Source organism: Falco peregrinus, chromosome 4 (genome assembly GCF_023634155.1).
Source record: "Falco peregrinus isolate bFalPer1 chromosome 4, bFalPer1.pri, whole genome shotgun sequence".
NCBI lineage: Eukaryota > Metazoa > Chordata > Aves > Falconiformes > Falconidae > Falco > Falco peregrinus.
The window spans coordinates 53541122-53559201 of NC_073724.1; the positions used below are offsets into that span (position 1 = coordinate 53541122).

Consider the following 18080-nt stretch of genomic DNA (forward strand, 5'->3'; position numbering starts at 1 on the left):
AGATGATTAGGGACAATGCAATATTGTGTTATGGGACAGAACCCTCAAACTATGGTTTATGGATGCATATTCTGAAGAAAATGGAGCATGGCATACAACTGAAGCGAAGACTGTGGGACTAACAAGGGCTCTAATAAGTTGGATGAAAATAAAGACATTTTCACTGTATGAAGGCATGAATGGGTACCTATAACCCAGGAGTGACAGACAGAAGACTCACTAAGCCAGCCTTGGACAGTGAGTAACTTTTGTTTGACTTGTTTGGTCTGACTTAATCAAAAATCTAAAAATGGCCTGAGCATCCATCATTTTTCCTTTTCTCTTCTTGCCTACTTTCTCAGCCTTCTGCTTTTCTCTTCCTTGCCAACTTTGATGCCCCAAAACGCTGCCGCTTTGGTGGAAAAGCTATTCCAAATCTGCCTGCCACTGGGAGAACTTAAAAGTTCTGTGCTTCCATGCAGATGGACTTTACCCATATGCTCCCCACATTTTCTGTTCTCAAACCTTTTGTTACCCGGTTTCCAATACAAAGCCTTGCAACTAAAATATGCTAAGCAGAGTAAACAGGGAAATGCCACTCTGAGTAATTGTGATCCTTCCTGATCCTTCCTGAACATTATCATAGTATTTGATAAATCACTGTAAAACTCCATGTATTTCCAGGGGAGGGGAACCATCATGCTGAGGATATAAAATGGAATAATTATTTCAAGATGTGCTTATGACTCTTGGTTCCACAACAAAGCTTTGTTACTTGAAACTTATGTTCTTCCAGAAAAAAGGAAAGTTAAACAGAATGATTCAAGTGACAGACAGCATTACATAGCTGTTGGACTCCCATTATGCTTCCCTAAACCAGCATTCTTTTTGTTTCCTGGTCTTACTGATTAGTGGCATTTTCTACAACCTAACAGTTGCCTGAAGAGGTGCAAATGCAAGTATTACCCAGCAAAGCAAAAGTTTTCACCAACATCACCTTCTACTCCATTCTTCTCATGCCTGCCAACTGCATTCCTTGCTGCATAATCTAACCAAATGCTGCTGGAGCTGCTGTATCTGTAATATGCAAAACACGAGCAAATAACAAAGGACTGATCACACTTCACAGGAGCAATGTTCTGCTTAGCCAAGGGTCTTATCTTCAGCAGTTGCCATGGGCAAAGGACTGGGAAATAATTTAAGAGCAGTGCAAGCTTATATTATACTTCCACTAATGTACTCTCCCAGCAGTATGTGGACTTCAGATGCTGGAATTTTTGTATGTAATAATTGCTGATGGATTTTTCTTTCACAATATTTTCTGTCACTTTCTGAACTTATATAAACCTATAATATTCACAAAACAGGTTGCAATGAATCCCTAGGTTAAAGTATTTTCAGCATGCAGAGACCTATCTTTCCTCTTGCTGCAAGTACAGCATCAGAAATCTGGATGAAGAAGTAAATACTTCCCCAGGTCAGTAGTCTTTCAGTCCTGAGCACAATGGACAGCACCCCAAAACTGAGAAAGATTTTTTAAAGTGCTGTTATTATGGGAACTAAACATACAACAGTAGCTGCTTACCTGAATTTTTCTCACCTTCCAAAGGATCTATTCTCCTAACATCAGGAAGATTTAAGGAAAAAAAAAGAAGAAAAGGAACGGAGCTTGAATTGGTGAACATCACTGGAAGATTTAATGAACAAAAAAGAAGAAAATGTAAGGAGCTTGAATTGGGGAACATCACAGAAAGGCAAATTGTTTCCATAGAATAGTCTCAGAGACAAGAAATGGGATGGAGAAGCCTTTAAAAGTGTTCCCTTCCTGACCCAGGAGCTGGAAAAGCTGGGCCTCTCTGAGACTGAGAGGACCTTTGCAATGGGCTGGCAGCCCCCAGCAAAGGAAAACAGGAGCTGGCTGATGACATCTGCAAATCAGTGGCTTTGTTAAATAATTGAATTTCCTTAGCTCCACTCCCACCTCCTTTCTTTTGGCCCAGCATCACATGCTCCCACCCAAACAACTCCAGCTTTCATTCTACAGACCACAGGAATCTCTTCTAACTGGGGGTGATGTTTCACCAGATCTGCGGTCTTCCATAGACAACACAGTAGGTTATCAAGAAAAGCAGCTCCTGGAGGCTTGATGTGGAGCTTACCAAGCTGGCCCAGAAATTTCTCCCATAGCAAGCTGGCTTTTGAGTTTCCTAGGTTCAACACCTCCAACATCACAGTTTCAGTTGCTGTTGATCAGCTCTCCCTACCGTGGCAGTGGGAAAGAAAAGCACCTTTAGTCATGCTGACATACAAGTGCCCTGCAAGTCTGGATCCACCCCAGCAGGGTGGATGCCAGCTCGATGCACAGGTTAGTATATAAATTAGCATGCTATAGCTTGGGAGAATTAACAGTCCCTCTGCCAGCAAGTACATCTCTTAGAAGCAAGTCACTCAAAAGTCTCCAAATGACTAGTTTTCATGGGTAAGTATTGCAGGATCAGTCTCTAAAGCACTAAACTTGGTAGAACATGATTCCTTACCTGGAGACTATTGGTCAAACAAAATTTGATGCAATCCAGATCTACAGAACTTGACCCTAGGTTGCTGGATTAGAAATTCCTAACAATACTTAAGAGCACTGAAAATATTAATGTTTCAACCAAAGAAAATATTTGAAAGGAAAGCTTTGTTTTTTTGTTAAAAAGCAATGAAAATGAAATGCTTAAACCCAAAAGAGTTTATGAAAGAAATATCAGGGTCTCATCATTTTCCTGTGCATTGCTAGATACAGCCAGTGCAATTGAGAAGAGGATGCAGAAGAGCAGACGGCTGATCATCCTTCTGACAAACCAGCTGATTAATTGTAAAGAATATGCTTATGATCAACACATCGCTTTATACAATGCTCTCATTCAAAATGATATAAAGGTGATCCTGTTGGAAATGGAGACAATCGGGACTTATGAGAAGCTTCCTGAGTCCCTTAGGTTTATTATTAAGCAGCAAGGCACCGTCAAATGGAAAGAGCAGCACACTGTGCACCCACAGTCATCTAATTCTAAGTTCTGGAAACAGGTGAGGTACCATATGCCACTGAGACCCAAGTCCTCATACTCGGCTAATGCCAGATGAAGAGTCTGAAAATACTGTTACGCTGTCAGGATGGACCACATGCCAACAACTCTTTCCTTTCAGTAGGTACACAATTTTACAGTCTGGCAGTCTGGCTGCATTTTTGAACTTTTTTCATTCCTTCATGATGATAAGGTAAACTGATGGAAGAGGTCTGGGGAACTAAGGGAAGTTTTTATGGGTGTGAAAGTTCTGTAAATAACTCATTCTAGGCTGTGTGCAGAAGTTTGCATGTCGCAGGAAACAAAAAGTACCTATGCTCTTTCTGTATGTTGTTGTGCATGTAACTGGAAGTTATGACTCCGAATAAGTGAATACCCTGCAGGTTTGCTTTACCTTTCTAATGCTGTTGATCAAACATAAATATCTCCTGTATTATTTCATTAGAAAGTATAATGTGTATTATGCAACCAGAAAGCATAATGTTGTGCTTTTGTTATTTTTTTCCACCACTTATTTGTTTTTGATTCAATAGTAATAGTCATACCATGAAATTCTATTTTTCCTTAGTACGGATGCCTTAGTAAAGGCTCTTTTGAGACTGATATGAATACAGCATTTACAAGAAATGCAGTGTTAAGGGAAATAAATGCACTGATGTATGTGTATATGCATTTTTTTATATTTTTAAAATACATATTAAAATCAATCTCACACAAAAGAGAGATTTTAAATTTTTCAGGTACAACAGACCATGCTGTTACTGTTATTATATCCAGAGAGAAAAAAGATCTTAAACTTTAGGGTGTATTTTGTATACTGATAGCATTTCTTCAAGCTGCTGGAAAAAGAGACTATATTTTTGTAACAGTATCCACTTTTTATTTTTCCTCTGCTTTGACCTTATGGTTAGTTATACTTTTTTCTGATAGGGAACACCTTGAGATGCAAAGGTCAGAGCCAAATCTCCTCCTAGTTCAAGGGAGTATGAATAAAATGGGTTCTAGTACAGATGTCCTTGCAAACTTTTATCTTTTTATCTTCTTAAAACCAGAAATTTTCTTACTGTCAGAAAAGGCTTAGTTTTGAGCTTCAGGCTTGCTACCGAATGAACTTAAAAAACGAAAATTAGATGCAGAACACCTAATGTTACGAAGTCCAGGCTTACAGAACAGGCAAGTCCTTTCCTTTCACTGCAAGTTTTTATAGAATGTGGAATTTCAGACTTATGGAAAGCTATTTGTAATAGGAAAAATATGTATGCAATATATGTAGAGATTCTTTTTCAACATTAAATTAAAAGATCTATGGCAAACTAAACAGGATTTCACTGATTAATTGCATTTTCAAGTGTTCATGCACTCATCGCTCACTTTGCTACATCTATAAAACTTCTAATGTTGCATTTTATTATTGCCTCATTAGATTTTGTGCAGTGTTGGGTCCTGTTCCTAAAGATCCCCCTAGATAAACCTCACTGTCTCTGTGGAAACTCCAAAAAATGGCTTCTACCAGTGTAAGAGACTTGGTTTATTCCTACAGTACCATTTCTTTCCACAGAAAGAATACTAAGGCAAGTGTAAAGGCAGGATAGCCTGTTGCTTTACATCATGAAGATTTTTCACAGCAGCTGCTGAGCAAGACAGAATATTCACTTCCAAGATTATTACAAGATCAATTTTTAACAGACTTTGAGCCCTGGGCACTTAAGGAAGAAAGGATGATGACTGAGCATCTTGGAAACAAAAAGTCTAGGATGAATTTTGAAGATGGAAAGGGATGAGAGGAGAAGGTACAATGAGGAAGTGCATGGGGTCAGCAATGAACCAAATTACTGTGAAACATACTGATATCTCATTGACTTCTTTTAGCCAGGCATGTAGTTAGGATAGTGAAAACCAAACTCACTAAATCGTTCTTGTGGGGATGTTCCTTTTGTATCAATCCTCATGGTCAACCAAGAAAAAAAAAGAGGAAAACAATATCAAGCAAAACCTGGCAACTCTTATTGTGGTTTACCGATGGTAATCGGTATGGTCTTGACAGAAAGAAAAGGAGCAGATTCCGAGAGTGGCAAAGAACTTTTAGAGAACCAGTGGGTGAGTGTGTGGCTGTAATATGACAAAAAGCTGCTGCAGTTGTCTCTTCTTTTTGTATGCCTTGGTGGTTAGTAATCTGAGATACGCATTCAAATTAGTGCCTTTGTACAGATGTTATCACATTTGTAGTTGTTAAAAAGAAAGCATGAAAAGAGCTGCAGACTTCCACAACATTGTTACAACATCCGCACTGCTGAGGCCACAGCTGAAGTCCTGTGCCCGGTTCTGGGATCCTCAGGAGAAGAGAGACATGGATGTACTGGAGAGAGATCAACAAAGGGCCATGAAGTTGGTGAAGGGACAGGAGCATCACTCCTATGAAGAAAAGCTGAGAGCGCTGGGATTTTTCAGCCTGGAGAAGAAAAGAATGCCATGTGAAGGGGGGGTGCAAAGAAGAGGGAGTGAGGCTCTTCTCAGCGATGCCAGGGACAGGACCAGAGGCAACGGGCACAAACTGAAACACAGGAGGTTCCCTCTGAACATAGGAAACATTTTTTTACTGTGAGGGTGACCCAGCACTGGCACAGGTTGCTCAGGGAAATTGTGGAGTCTGCATCCTTGGAGATACTCAAAAGCCGCCTGGACAGGGTTCTGGGCAACGGGCTCTAGGCGGCCCTACTTGAGCAGAGGGGTTGGACTAGATAACCTCCAGATGTGCCTTCCAACCTCACCATTCTGTGATCTTGCGATATGCAACTTATAAAGAAACTAAATTACCAAAAACATATTTGTAAAGAAAATCGGCATTTTTATGCTAGACATCTGCCTTAGTGGAGTAACAGGACAGTCTGTGCCGTGCAACTGATCTCTCACCGTAGAAAGCCCACAGAAGAATCAGTTTGAATACCTAAAGCTTAAAGACACAGAACAAAGGTAATTATGCTGCTGAATTAGAACTTCCATGTAGAGATTTAATGCCCTTTAATTACTGCCCTGTGCTTCCCTGCTCTCGATATATTAAGGCACTCTGGAAAGCAGATTTGCTGTCACTTGTTGATAGAGCAGAGTCATCGTGCCATCTAGTGGGTGACCAGTCAGTAAGAGATTCTGACCAACGAGAAATCGGTCTAACGGCATTAGAATTAAACACAGTGAAATGTTCAGGGTGTGCATCCTGCTGTAATCTCCTGAAACCCATTACAGCATTACTTGTAAATAGCAGCTCAGTACCTGGCATTGAGAATACAGTGCTGACTCTCTTAAAATAACATTTAGAAGGAACAGACGTGTTTCCTTGCCATATATCTGCAGTCATACAGAGTTACATGTCCCCAGTTGTAAAATCTTATCTCTGGATACTTCATCTCTGACAAGTATATGATGCATTGCTGGCAATAAAGAAACAAAAATAAGAGAGGAATAAGCATTACTTAAGTGACACTGATGTCACCGGTGAAGCTCCCGGTGACTTCCAAGGTATGAAAACCAGCTCCTGCTCTTATGAAGTAAGATAATGGCAGACAGCACATAGAATGTACTGCCCTCACCACATATGAATTTAATGTATTTATATATACATTATTTAATTTAATGCCCTTTGTGTGAACATCTATAATGGTTTGACTTTGAGGTATCTGTTTTATTATTTATTTTTTTATTATTTTTTTTTATTGCTGAGATTTGATGTTTCTACAGCTTAAATGAACCATGACCCCTCTGGCCTCACCAAAGTCACAGTCCTGAACAGCCAGACTAGCTATTGCTCCTGCCACATTGCAGGGAGACGGTTTTACTTATATTTCCTTCACACGGTTGTGAAGCCCAAGAGACTGGCCACTGGAAGGAAGTATTTAGAATGTTTTAGTTTTCATAGCAAGCTATTATTTGTAGTGTATGCAACATTAATTTCTTACAGCTTTGGACAAAGGTATGTTTGGAAGATGATATATAAAATTGATAGTATATTCGACAAAAAATTTGTACGTGTGCAACTGTACAATCCTGATTCTTTCAAGGGTTGAAAAACTACAGCTGTTGTGTTAGAAACATGTGCTCATGTGTTCCCTTTTACCACTTTAAGGTGTGAGTTACATGTCTAATTTTATATGAAAGATATAATTTTTGGTATAGCAATTCATTCTTTAAAATTGTTTCCAGTCTTTATAGAGCTTCTGGAAAGATTATGAAGCAATCCTTGAAGCTGTTTCAATGTACATGAAAGAGAAGAAGGTGACTGGATTTACAAAAAGGTATCATGCATATCCAGCTGTGCTGTGGACAATAGGAGAACACTGGATGCTGAATACCTTGAATTGAGCAAGGCCTTGGCACAGTCTCTGACGGTGAGATACAGATAAATGGGCAAGGGTAAGTGGGAAAACAGTGAGACTGAGGTCCATGCAGGATCAACACACTGTGATCCCCTTACGAGCCTCCTCTAACAGCCAATTACTAGTGGCATCCCTCAGGGACTGGTATCAATACCACTGCTGTTTAGTATCCTTTTTAATGACCTTGGCAATGGGACAGATTGCACGGTCAACAGGGTTTTCAGACAGAAAACAAGGCTGGGGAGGGACAGTTGACACACTGGAGCACAGGGCTGCTGTTTTTAACAGCAACAGGCTGAAGAAATGGACTGATGGAAAATTCACAAGGTTCAACCAAGGCACATGTGAAGTGCTGCATCTGAGATGGAATAAGCCCATTCAACAGAACAGCCTGGAGGCCAACCTAACACAAGTAACTTTGCAGAAAGATACTGGATGTCTTGGTTGACAGTAAAGTGAACAGCAGTGTGTCCTTGTGACAAAGGTGATGAACTGCACCTTACTAGTGAGAGTATAATTGAGGAAAGTAATTATTCTCTTGTATTCAGCATTTGTGAGATAAGCTCTGGAGTAATATGTCAAGTTTTGGGCTCCTCAGTAACAAGTAAGACACTGAAATACTGGAGTGAGTCCAGGGAAAGACCACCAAGAGCACAGGACATAGAGGGAGAGGACAAGAGGTCCTGCTTCTGTCTACAAGAATCTAATGGAAAGATAGAGAGACTGGATGGAGCCAGACTTTTCTCAAAGGAGCATGGAGATGGGACAAAAAAGCAACTGACACAAATTAAAACATGGGAAATTTACATTACATATTAGGAAAAAAATTATTTCACCATATGCATGGTCAAATGCTGGAACATGTGCTCAGAAAGGCTGTGGGATCTTCATCCTGGGAGGTGTTTGGGTCTCAGCTGTACATGCCCTGGGCAGAGGCTGAACCTGATGTTCTCCAGATGTCCCTTCCAACCTGAATTATTCTGTGATGCTACAATATGGAGGAAAGTTTGTAAACGTGCAGCTTGCATATTATAAAACTTCTGAGAAACATATGAGGCTCTAACAGACACATTATTGGTCTGTAACCTGCTTTTTGACATCAGGGACAGATAATGCTGAAAAGACTATGGAATATAACTTAACCTCTGCTAAGAACTAATATAACTGGTTTATAGAGATAACAGAAGTAGATTAAAAAGGACCAGCTAGAAGAAAACAGGCTTAGGCTGTGGTTACAAGAGTTGGATGTGTTGCTATTTATGACGGAAATAGTTTCACAGTTTAGGTTTTCAGTTAGTACCTCTGTTTAGTGTATGTTAGATGGAAAGACAGATGTGAAAAACTGTGAGAAGTAACTGGTCTTCCTTAGCGGATTGGTCAGGTGGTCAGAGCTTCATACAAAAATCCATTTTCCAGTATCAGTGCAAACTTTCATTTTCATCATGGCATTTTCATAATGAAAATTTGAGCTGTAGTTATTTTGGGTTGAGTTACGTCTCTATCACAAGGCTATACCTTCTCCATTAAAATTGTATTAGTCTGAGGACTAAAAAGTGTGAACATTTTTCTCCTTTCATATACATTGACATGTGGCAGAGCTAGCTATGACATTAGTTGGAAGGACCAACTGAACACAGCATTTTCTACAATACAGATGAAAGTTCAGAAATTTGACACTATTTCAAAAGGAAATGAAAGCAAATGAATGTGAGAACAGCTCACGGAAAATTTTGTTCTAAAAGAGTGAAAAATAATGAGGAAAAAAAAAGATGTTTCCAAACTGTCACTATCAAGACTTAGCCTGTCAAAGTAAAAAGCCAATGACATTTTGCTTTACCATTTTATTTCTTGGCTGCTAACTTGCTTTCGGATTCTCATGTAAAATCATTATCTTAATGTAATAAAAAAAAAAAATATTATCTTTATGATATAATCTTTCTTTTAAGTTTTAAAATCAGGCACTGAGTCATAAAACCAAAAGCCACCGCAAAGTATCCTGTACACTTTTTTAAAGTAAGTCAGATTTTAAAGTGAGTCAGATTCTTAGCTGACTTTCCTGGAGCTGTGCTGACTGACATTAGCCAAAGTGCTTTTACAGACATATAGTTTCAATCTGTGATGAGGAAAACAAATTAGGCGAGACAGTAAAACTCTCCAGGGTTTCTTTGCTTCACCTCAGTGATAAAAAAATACATGTAAAAAAGCCAGCTCTGTGGAATCCCTCCTGTTTTAGTGTAATCTGCCCTTTTTTACCTCTGAAGTGGCACCACTTGTTGCTGTTGGGAACTTCTGCATTCATAACTGTCCTGAGTTGAAAAAGTACCTTTCATCAAACAAGTTTCTGAAGATGAAAAAAGTGATGTGAAAATAAAAGAAATCTTGAGGGAATGAATTCTTTCCTGCTGTTTCCAAAATAACTTTAGAAGTATAGTGAATCATTGCACAGTACATATCGAATAAACCATTCATATGAATGAACAGTGGCAAGGTTTTGTTTGCTCAGGACCAGTACTGAAATAGGAAATACAGCTGTCAGAAATCCCTGATGGAATTACAGTTCTGATATATCAACATTTGGCTGAAAACAGGCTCAGCTACTGGTGTGAGAGCTTGTTTAGACGTGAATACATGCGCTCCCTTTGCAGTAATGGAGCTAGAAAATGTTTCATGTCTTGAAAGCCTGCATTGCTCTTCTCCCAAAGGGGACGGTATCACAGAAAAAAACAGCACTGAAATGGGGACATTTCTGATCAAAGTACGGTAGGATCACGTGTTTTGCCTTGTCTCTTTTCCTGCAGACCATATTTTGAAATGCTTTTGGGGGGTTGTATTTCTTCTTTTTTTTTTCCCCTTTCTTTTGAGGTCTCTGCAGAGTATCAGCTTTTGAGGATACAGTTTGTCTTTTTTTGCACATCCTCGTTCTCAAAACGGACAGTAAGGGGGGAAGCAAGCCATAGCGGAGGCACACGTTGCTATATTTAGCTTAATATATGCCTTCCTAAGCGTCCATTCTACTTCCATCTCACTTCTTGGAAAGAAAGTCCTGCAATGGGCCTTCAGCAGAAGAGCGGAGGAAGAGGCGTTTCGACTCAAGAGAACCGAAGACATCTCCTCCCTGTGCCTTTCCTCCCTCCGGAGGGCTGCGGGAGGGAAGACCCCCGTCTCCTAAGTACAAGTTGATGATCGCTCCCTTTGCTGTTGGGGGGCACCTCTGGCTGCCACCCACGATCGGGTGACCGCCCAGCACCCTTGGTAAGCCTGGTACTAGTTCTGCCTGCCTTCTCCGCGCTGCTGCACGCCCCGGGGCCGGCCCCGCGGCGGTCCGGTACGGGGGGGGGCGGCGCGGCACCGAGCCGGGGCGGCAGGGCAGGGGTCAGCCGGGAGGCGGGAGAGGCAGGGCGGGCGGGGGAAGGCGAGGACGTTCCTTCTGCCCTCCCTCGGAGGAGCCGGGCGCCTGCCTCTGACCAGGGCATCTCTGTGGGTGTGCGGGGGTGCGGGGTCCCTCGCTTTGCCCCGCCAGCCCCATCCCTTCCGGCCCGACTCGGGCAGCGTGCTGGGAGGCTGCAGGCGCTGGCCGGAGCTCTGCTTCTGTCCCGGGCGCCCTGCCTGTCCCCCGACCCTGCCTGCCCCTCGACCCTGCCTGCCCCGACCCTGCCTGGCCCCCGACCCTGCCTGCCCCGACCGCGCCTGCCCCTCGACCCTGCCTGCCCCCCGACCCACGCCCACGCTTTCCCTGCCCGCTGCGCTGCCTGGGGCACCTCTCTCCCGCTCTCTCCCCGGCCCCCGATATACTTTTTCCCGACTACAGAGATGCCGCAAATAATTTAGCTCTGGAAAGGGCTTATTTTCAACACACAGCCCATCAATGGCCCCGCAAAGCCGCCCTCCCCGCGCTACCCGGGCCCCTTCCCTCACACCTGGGTGGCTTTGGAGCAGGATGGGCTCCTTAAGTGCTGTCGTAGATGGGAGCAGCAAAAGATGATGCCTAAAACATTTGTGTATGAGCCCACAGATGCCTCATTTAGAAAAGTTAATTGTAACTTGCTATTACCTTTCCATTAATGCTAGTGAAAGTTAATTTCTCACCTCTACCTTTTCCATTTTCCTCCCTGCAGTCAACGGTACACAAGGTGAGAAATTCCACTTTACCTTTTTCAGGAGGTTTTTCAGACTGAGATGTCTATTGTATTGAGAGAGGTTACTGTCTGTTTCAGTGATAAATGAGGTTCAGAAGAGTTATAATACAAGTTGTAACCCCCCAGAGTTTGGAAGACTGCCTCTGTATCTGCTTTCCACCTGGCAAGACCTGCATAGTAAGTAAACAACTTCATTTGTCTTTTTTGAAATGAAGATGGATTTTAATTTTTACCGGTAAATTGCAGTCCTGGCAGAATGCTGCTTGGACATAGTATAGTTAAGGCAAATGTTTGCTAGATCCTTTTATTTCCTTCATGAGTCTGATGGGAATTACGGCACTGTGTGATGATATTTGAAAAAGGCTTAAATTCCACAAGAAGCCATTCTTAATGAGGTAAGATTAGTGCTTTCCGCTCTTGACCCCAAAATATTTGTTCAAATGGTCTGACGTTCAGAAGAATCTATTTTTTCAAAAAAAACCCCCGGAAGTCACAACCCTTTGGGACCAAATTCAGGTTTCTAAAAGTGTTGATCAAAATGAATTACTTGGCCAAAACTGAGGATTACTTTGACGTTATCAGCTCCCTTTCATACCAAAATCTTCTGGTGATTCTGGGAAAATAAGTAATAATGATGCTTAAATACATACAATTATTTACTTCATGAGGTATATCATTAATGTGCTTTACAGAACTTAAACATTCAGTTTGTTTAAAGATTTTGTTGGCTTCACAATGGCACGGTGATTTTTAAAAATGATTTTTTATTATTAAAATTCCATCAGTGGCTTTAAGCATGTATGAAATTTGAAAAACATGCTTAAAGCTATTTTTGCTTTGGGCCTTCTAGACAACTGGGCTTTTTATACTTTTTTCATTGAAGCTGTCATTCCCCACTATTGCCTTGCCGTTTTGCCGCTTGAGTATTTCTGTACCCTTTTATTCGGCAGAGAACCTTTGCCTTTACTTTAAAATAAACTCTCCATTTCTTTCTGAGAATTAAAAATCTTATTCTGTTCCTTGAAGAATCTCTTTATATTAGCTGACTTTCACCAAAAGCATTTATTATTTGCCACTTCTTTATCCCCCTCCTAGAATTTCATCAGAGTGCTGCATATGGCTCAAATGTAAACGCTGTTAGCCTAGAGTAGAACAATTTCAGACAAACAGATCAGGTTCAACAGCAATGTGAGAGTAAGATTAAGGACCTGTGTTTTTCTTGTTAGCAGTAGCTGCCAATCTCCAACTCGGTTATTACTAAGTACCTTGCATTGTACTGTGTTCTTTAATCCCTGTTGAAAGAATGTAGGTTTCTGCTCTGCATTCAACAAAATTTCCACTGTGTGCTGATGTGATGTGCTAACAAAGAATGTGATTTTGAATTTAAAATCTGGTGATTAATGATTTTATCTTTATGTAACAGATCATAGTTTCATGGTCTGTAACAGCTGTATTTCTTCTGGATGTGATAGGGTGAAAAATGAAAGGTAAATTCAAGAAATGAAAATAAAGAGGGGCCCCTTCTTTCCTTGTAAAGTGTAGCAGTTTGAATCCACATGTGTAGAAGGGAACTGAAACCAGGTCTGATGAGTTTACTGTATGACCCTTTAAAGTTGCTTGCTGCAGTACTCAGCATCCAACTTCTAGCTGCTTTCTAAATCTGGATCTGCCTACCAGTCAGTCTGAAAAAAGGGATGTGAAACACTTCTTTCATCTCCTTACAGTGATTTATGGGATGATGGCATACTTGTAAAGAACGGGGGAGAACGATAAGACAAGGAGAGCAGCTACACAGTTTGATGTCATTCTGGAATATCGCTGGAAATGCAGTAGCCTCCTGCCTCTGACTGCTGTAGATCATAGGAAGTTTCTGACTGTAGATCTCAAGGCAGTGTTTTACACAGTAAGTATATGCTTTCTCAAATTGCAAGAGGTTTAGGTGATAAAGCCAAAGAAATGCAACACTAATGAGCTTTCTTTTGGCAGCGCTCTCTGTGAAATACATTTCGTGTGTGTGCGTGTGTGTGTGTCTCATTTGTCCACGCATGTTTGGGTCAGTGACTAAGCAAGGTTGTCTGTCTTGGCTACAGAGGTTGAATTGAGCTTATCATGCACCTAACCTATCTGTTTCGTAAGCAGAACTGAGGCACAGCCTTAGGACTGCTCTGCCTTTGGTTGTCAGTTAACCTGCTGCTCTGAGGAATCTCAGAGAAGACTCTCCACGCTGGTATTATTTAGTGGTGTTTTCCATTTCCCTGTGAAAATAAAGTTGGCTACATATGAAGTAACTGAATATGAGCTTCTTCATCTCCTCCCCATCAGTGGAAATGTTAGCAGTCTTAGCTGGTGCTTATTGGTTCCGTAGACAAAATTGTAAGACAAAATTGTTTTCTAACAGGCTCAAAATTAGCCATCAAGAAAGATGTTCAATCTATCAAAATCATGCTGTTCTCATCGAAGGCAAGGGAAATTTCTACTAGCTGTTTCTACAAGGTCCAGTCTTGCAAAGTTTATACTCTTCTCGGAGAAAAAAAACACTGTTCTATCCTGTGATAGGTGTCTGCTGGCTTGGGATCTAAGTTTAAGTGCTTCTGTAAGGTTGTCATTTGTGAAATACATCTAGTGAACAAGAAAATGGAGGAAGGAAACCCTGCAGTGCTTTCTAAATTTAAAACAAATTTGGCAAGAAAAATCTAGATACATTACCTGATGTATGAAAACAGCTGTTATAATAAAAATGTGTAACTTTCCATTTGGGAAGCCCTTTTCAGTACAAGGCAATAGTTGCACTGCCCACATGCTCAAAGGACTTTGTTTCCCTGCACTTGTGATGAATTGTGAATCTGTTTTTTGTAGGCTTTCAGAACAAGCAAGGACAATTCAGTTTCATTTTTCTGGAGAAGTGAGAAGTAACTCAGAAAAATGACTCTTATGATTTTTTTTTTAATGTTTATCATTGAATCTGCCACTGGTAAGTATAAATCTTCATTTCATTAGTAGAACCTTCAAAATATTTGATGAATATGTGGCATCTTCTTGACAGTTGCTTAGAGTGGGGCAAGTTTTGTATTTTGCAGTTAAGAACAAAATCTTACTGGTTTCGGCAATTTCAGCCCAGTTCCAGACTTGGGAAATTTGGTCCAAAATATCCAAATTATGAAACAAAAGGAGCTGAGATGCTACCTGGAGACACTTGATGACCACAGTCCCTTTTCTGTATTTTTAGGACTTCCGTATGCAATGGTATATTTGGAAAATTTGATTGGAAAAGCAGACTTTGACACTAAATTTTACACACATAACCTCATTCCAAGGCAACTTTCCCAAAGATATCTGAAATCTTAAAGAAATCTAGCTACATAATGATTTAGTTTTAATTAAGAGGATAAGAAAGTGCCAAATGTTAATTCATAAGATCTCTGATTTTATGGCAGTTGACCAGTTCTGAGGAGTAGCCATATTTATCTAATCAAACCATATGTGAAGAATTTCTCCTTTCCCTTTCCATTTGTGGCAGCTGCCTTACTGCAGAGTGGGGCCAGATTCTGGCATTTGTGCCCATTTTCTTCCGACACTGTTGGACCCACATTAAAGAATCTTAGGGACATGTCCTTTTTTTATCCCCCTTTTCTGGTTTTGTTTGGGTGAGGTAGAATAAAGACTTGGAAAACTGAGTTTTCCAGTGAGTGTTGCTGGAATAAATAAATGTTGCCAAACCACTCTGCTGAAAGGAAGTTGCTTTATGAAAGACAAGCAGCGCAGCAAATCACTTTAAACTCAGGCTAAAGTAATTTTCTGAAATAAGTACTTGGCTTCTTAATGTACCTTTTTTTCCTTTTTCTCTGAAGAGAAGCTGTGTCCCCTTCGTGCCTCCATTGATGTGCTAGAAGGGGAATATTTTTTCCTTTGTTATCTTGAGTCAATGCAAGAACATTTTCAGGAAGAAGCATACACAATAAACTGGTACAAAGAAAATGCTGGAAAGCAGCAACTGATAAAGGAAACACACAGAATTGTTTCCCAAATGAATTTTCTGGAGTTTTGGCCAGCTGAACTCAGTGACTCTGGGAATTACTCTGTCACTCACAGGTTGGTATGCAAGCTGGGGGGTGAACATCTTGCCTTCACACTTGTGTATGTAGAAGCTAATTTCTTTGTCTTGCTTTGTGCTGCTAGTGGCATCTGTACAAAGGAGGTGCAGGGAACTACGTGTCATTTCCCACATCACTACACAATAACCATCCAGGCAGACCTGTACTATTTACAAATAGCTATAGGCAGTTGCAACCTTTCAAAGGTTCTGTAAACCTTTTGATAAGGCAGGTAGCATTTCTGCTGGTTTGTGATTAATTACCTGAGCAAAATGAGTGATAGGCAACCCTTCTGTCCACTGCCAAGTAAAAGGCAATATTTGCTTGTCTTCTCCAGCAGACTTGTTCTTCCTTACTGTGTTGAGTGGATCTCACACTCTGAGGCCTGCCAAGTGGTCTGATTGTATAGCAAAGTAATAAAGAGTGGCATAGATGAGCTATGGTTTCTGTGCAAACCTTTGCATGCTTGGAGCTGTTCAAAGAACAAAGGAAATAATTAGATTTGCTTCTTAACACTGTAGATTATGAGTCAAAAGGAGAAATAAGGATAGGCCTTGTTTATTCGGTGGTAATCTTCATTAGACCACCATTAAAGACAAAAGGAACTAAATCAAAGGTTTACTGCATGGAATTCTTTTGACTAACTTGCACCAAAACTGTAATCCAGCATTTACAATTGAAGCAATAATTAGTTTTAAGCATGTTATTTTGCATGTAATGATTTGTGCTGGTTTTCAGGCAATATTTTTAAGGTTTTTGCCTGGTTTATAAAGGTGTAGGACTGCAGGTACTGAAAAATGCACTCCACCTTCCTCCAGTAATATCACAAACACTAGTTTGATAATTTACAGTTTTAAGCTAGACTTCAATTGTTAACTTCCAAGTTAACTTGGAAACTGAGAACTTCATGTTTTGTTTTTCCATGTGTCATTATTATTATTATCATCTTCCTGATATGATTTTAAAAATTACCAAGTCACAGTATCTGAAATGCTAAATATTATAAATGAGAAGTCTGCTGGTAGAATATTTCTTTTGGTCTTATGTGATTTCTTTTCAAATGTAGGGTACTCTTTATCCAAATAGTAAGTAAAGCTTAAGAAAAATTTTACTCACCTATGTTCAACCCAATCTTAAGAATCTTTAGGGGCGATGAGTATGGTAGTTTGGCTACTTTGTTGTGCAAGGTCATGTAAAGGGGGTGTATTATTGGATACAGACATTCGTATGAAGGAGCACAGGTGAAGCCATCTGCTTGGTCCTGGTGTGTAGGGGTTAACAATAAGTAATACCTGACATCGGCTTGTCTGTTGCAGACTTGTACTTTTCATATCGAGTCTGAATTTGGCTTTAAATTTTGGCTTTACTGGTGGCCTTGATCAGTTGTCTATATGGTCATTTCACTAAATATGGTGCTAAAAAGCTATTAAATCTAACAAATTACTGCCAGCACCTCATCAATGGTATAAAATGCATGCTCTGACTCATTTTGGCATGGGGAAAGATAGGTGGACAGCACACTTGAATCGCCAGGTTCAAGGAGGCTGTCATAAGGAGTATAAAATAAAGGACAAAAGAGAGGAAAGCTGTGATACCCCCAGCCTTACTTCATGACCCTTGTGGTTTTGTGATTATTTTAAAGACTCGGGGTAATGACAGTAAATCCACAGTAAAGTACAAGAACTCTGTAAAATGAATATGAAAAATATATAAACTTCAAAAATGAGAGAAACAGCCTTATGTATAGAAGGAGACTAAAGGAAAAGACCTTAAGTAAAACTTAGGACAAAGTTTGTATTAATAAGTATTTGTTGGAAACCAGAAAAATGTCTGAATCCTTTGTGCAATGTCTTGATTTGCTGATTTACTTCAGCAAGCAACTCAGAAGAAAGGTTTTGATCACATAAAGCATTCATTTGGAATTAAAACTTCTGATTTTCTGCTTTTTTTGTTTCATTTCCTAGGACTATTATGCTACTACATTTTAAATCTCAGTTTTGAAAGAAAGCATTTTTATTTTGAGGGGAAAAAAAGCTTCTCACTTAAAAAGAATATATTTTGACCACTCTGAAACAACCTTCTCCCCCTCCCCAAATTGCTTTCTGTTAGGCTCGTACAGGTATTAATTGTTCTGTTAGGACTGGAATGAAGGCATATGCCAGAATCTTGTACTGAAACTCCTCACAAGTGTCACCACGGCAACAATAGGCATAAGGGGATTTTTTTTCATGGGATTTTAATGGGATCTTGGATTTAGTTTATATGACGGTTGTCACTACTGGCAAACATATTAAAGAAGTTACATTTCAGAAAACACAGATTATTTGCAGAAGTGGTTTTCTGCAGAGACAGAGGACTTTTAGTAGTCTCTATGGATAGGGAAAACTTGTGGGCTATTGTGAAATACTAAATTGGTTTAAGATTTAATAAGAATGA

The 18080-nt window shown here is 40.1% G+C and overlaps 2 protein-coding genes across 8 annotated transcripts in view; both read left to right on the forward strand.

Moving 5' to 3' along the window:
• Positions 1-4373, forward strand: part of IL1RL1 (interleukin 1 receptor like 1) — a 30884-nt gene extending 26511 nt beyond the window's left edge. For both annotated transcript variants that reach the window (XM_027783404.2, XM_005228729.4), the window contains one exon: positions 2762-4373. In XM_027783404.2, coding sequence (XP_027639205.1) covers positions 2762-3108 — 347 coding nt within the window. In that variant the 3' untranslated portion in view covers positions 3109-4373. The remainder of the gene's footprint in view (positions 1-2761) is intronic.
• Positions 4374-4704: 331 nt separating this feature from the next.
• LOC101915811 (interleukin-18 receptor 1) overlaps positions 4705-18080 on the forward strand; it is a 53185-nt gene continuing 39809 nt past the window's right edge. Inside the window, exons 1-7 of one of the 6 annotated variants that reach the window (XM_055801881.1) lie at positions 4705-6020; positions 7245-10669; positions 11533-11547; positions 11632-11730; positions 13278-13456; positions 14410-14524; positions 15402-15642. In XM_055801881.1, coding sequence (XP_055657856.1) covers positions 14476-14524; positions 15402-15642 — 290 coding nt within the window. In that variant the 5' untranslated portion in view covers positions 4705-6020; positions 7245-10669; positions 11533-11547; ... (1 more) ...; positions 13278-13456; positions 14410-14475. Of the gene's footprint in view, positions 6021-7244; positions 10685-10827; positions 11548-11575; positions 11731-13277; positions 13457-14409; positions 14525-15401; positions 15643-18080 lie in introns of those variants that run through there. The other 5 variants (XM_055801883.1, XM_055801882.1, XM_055801884.1 and 2 more) reach the window with 5 other exon arrangements.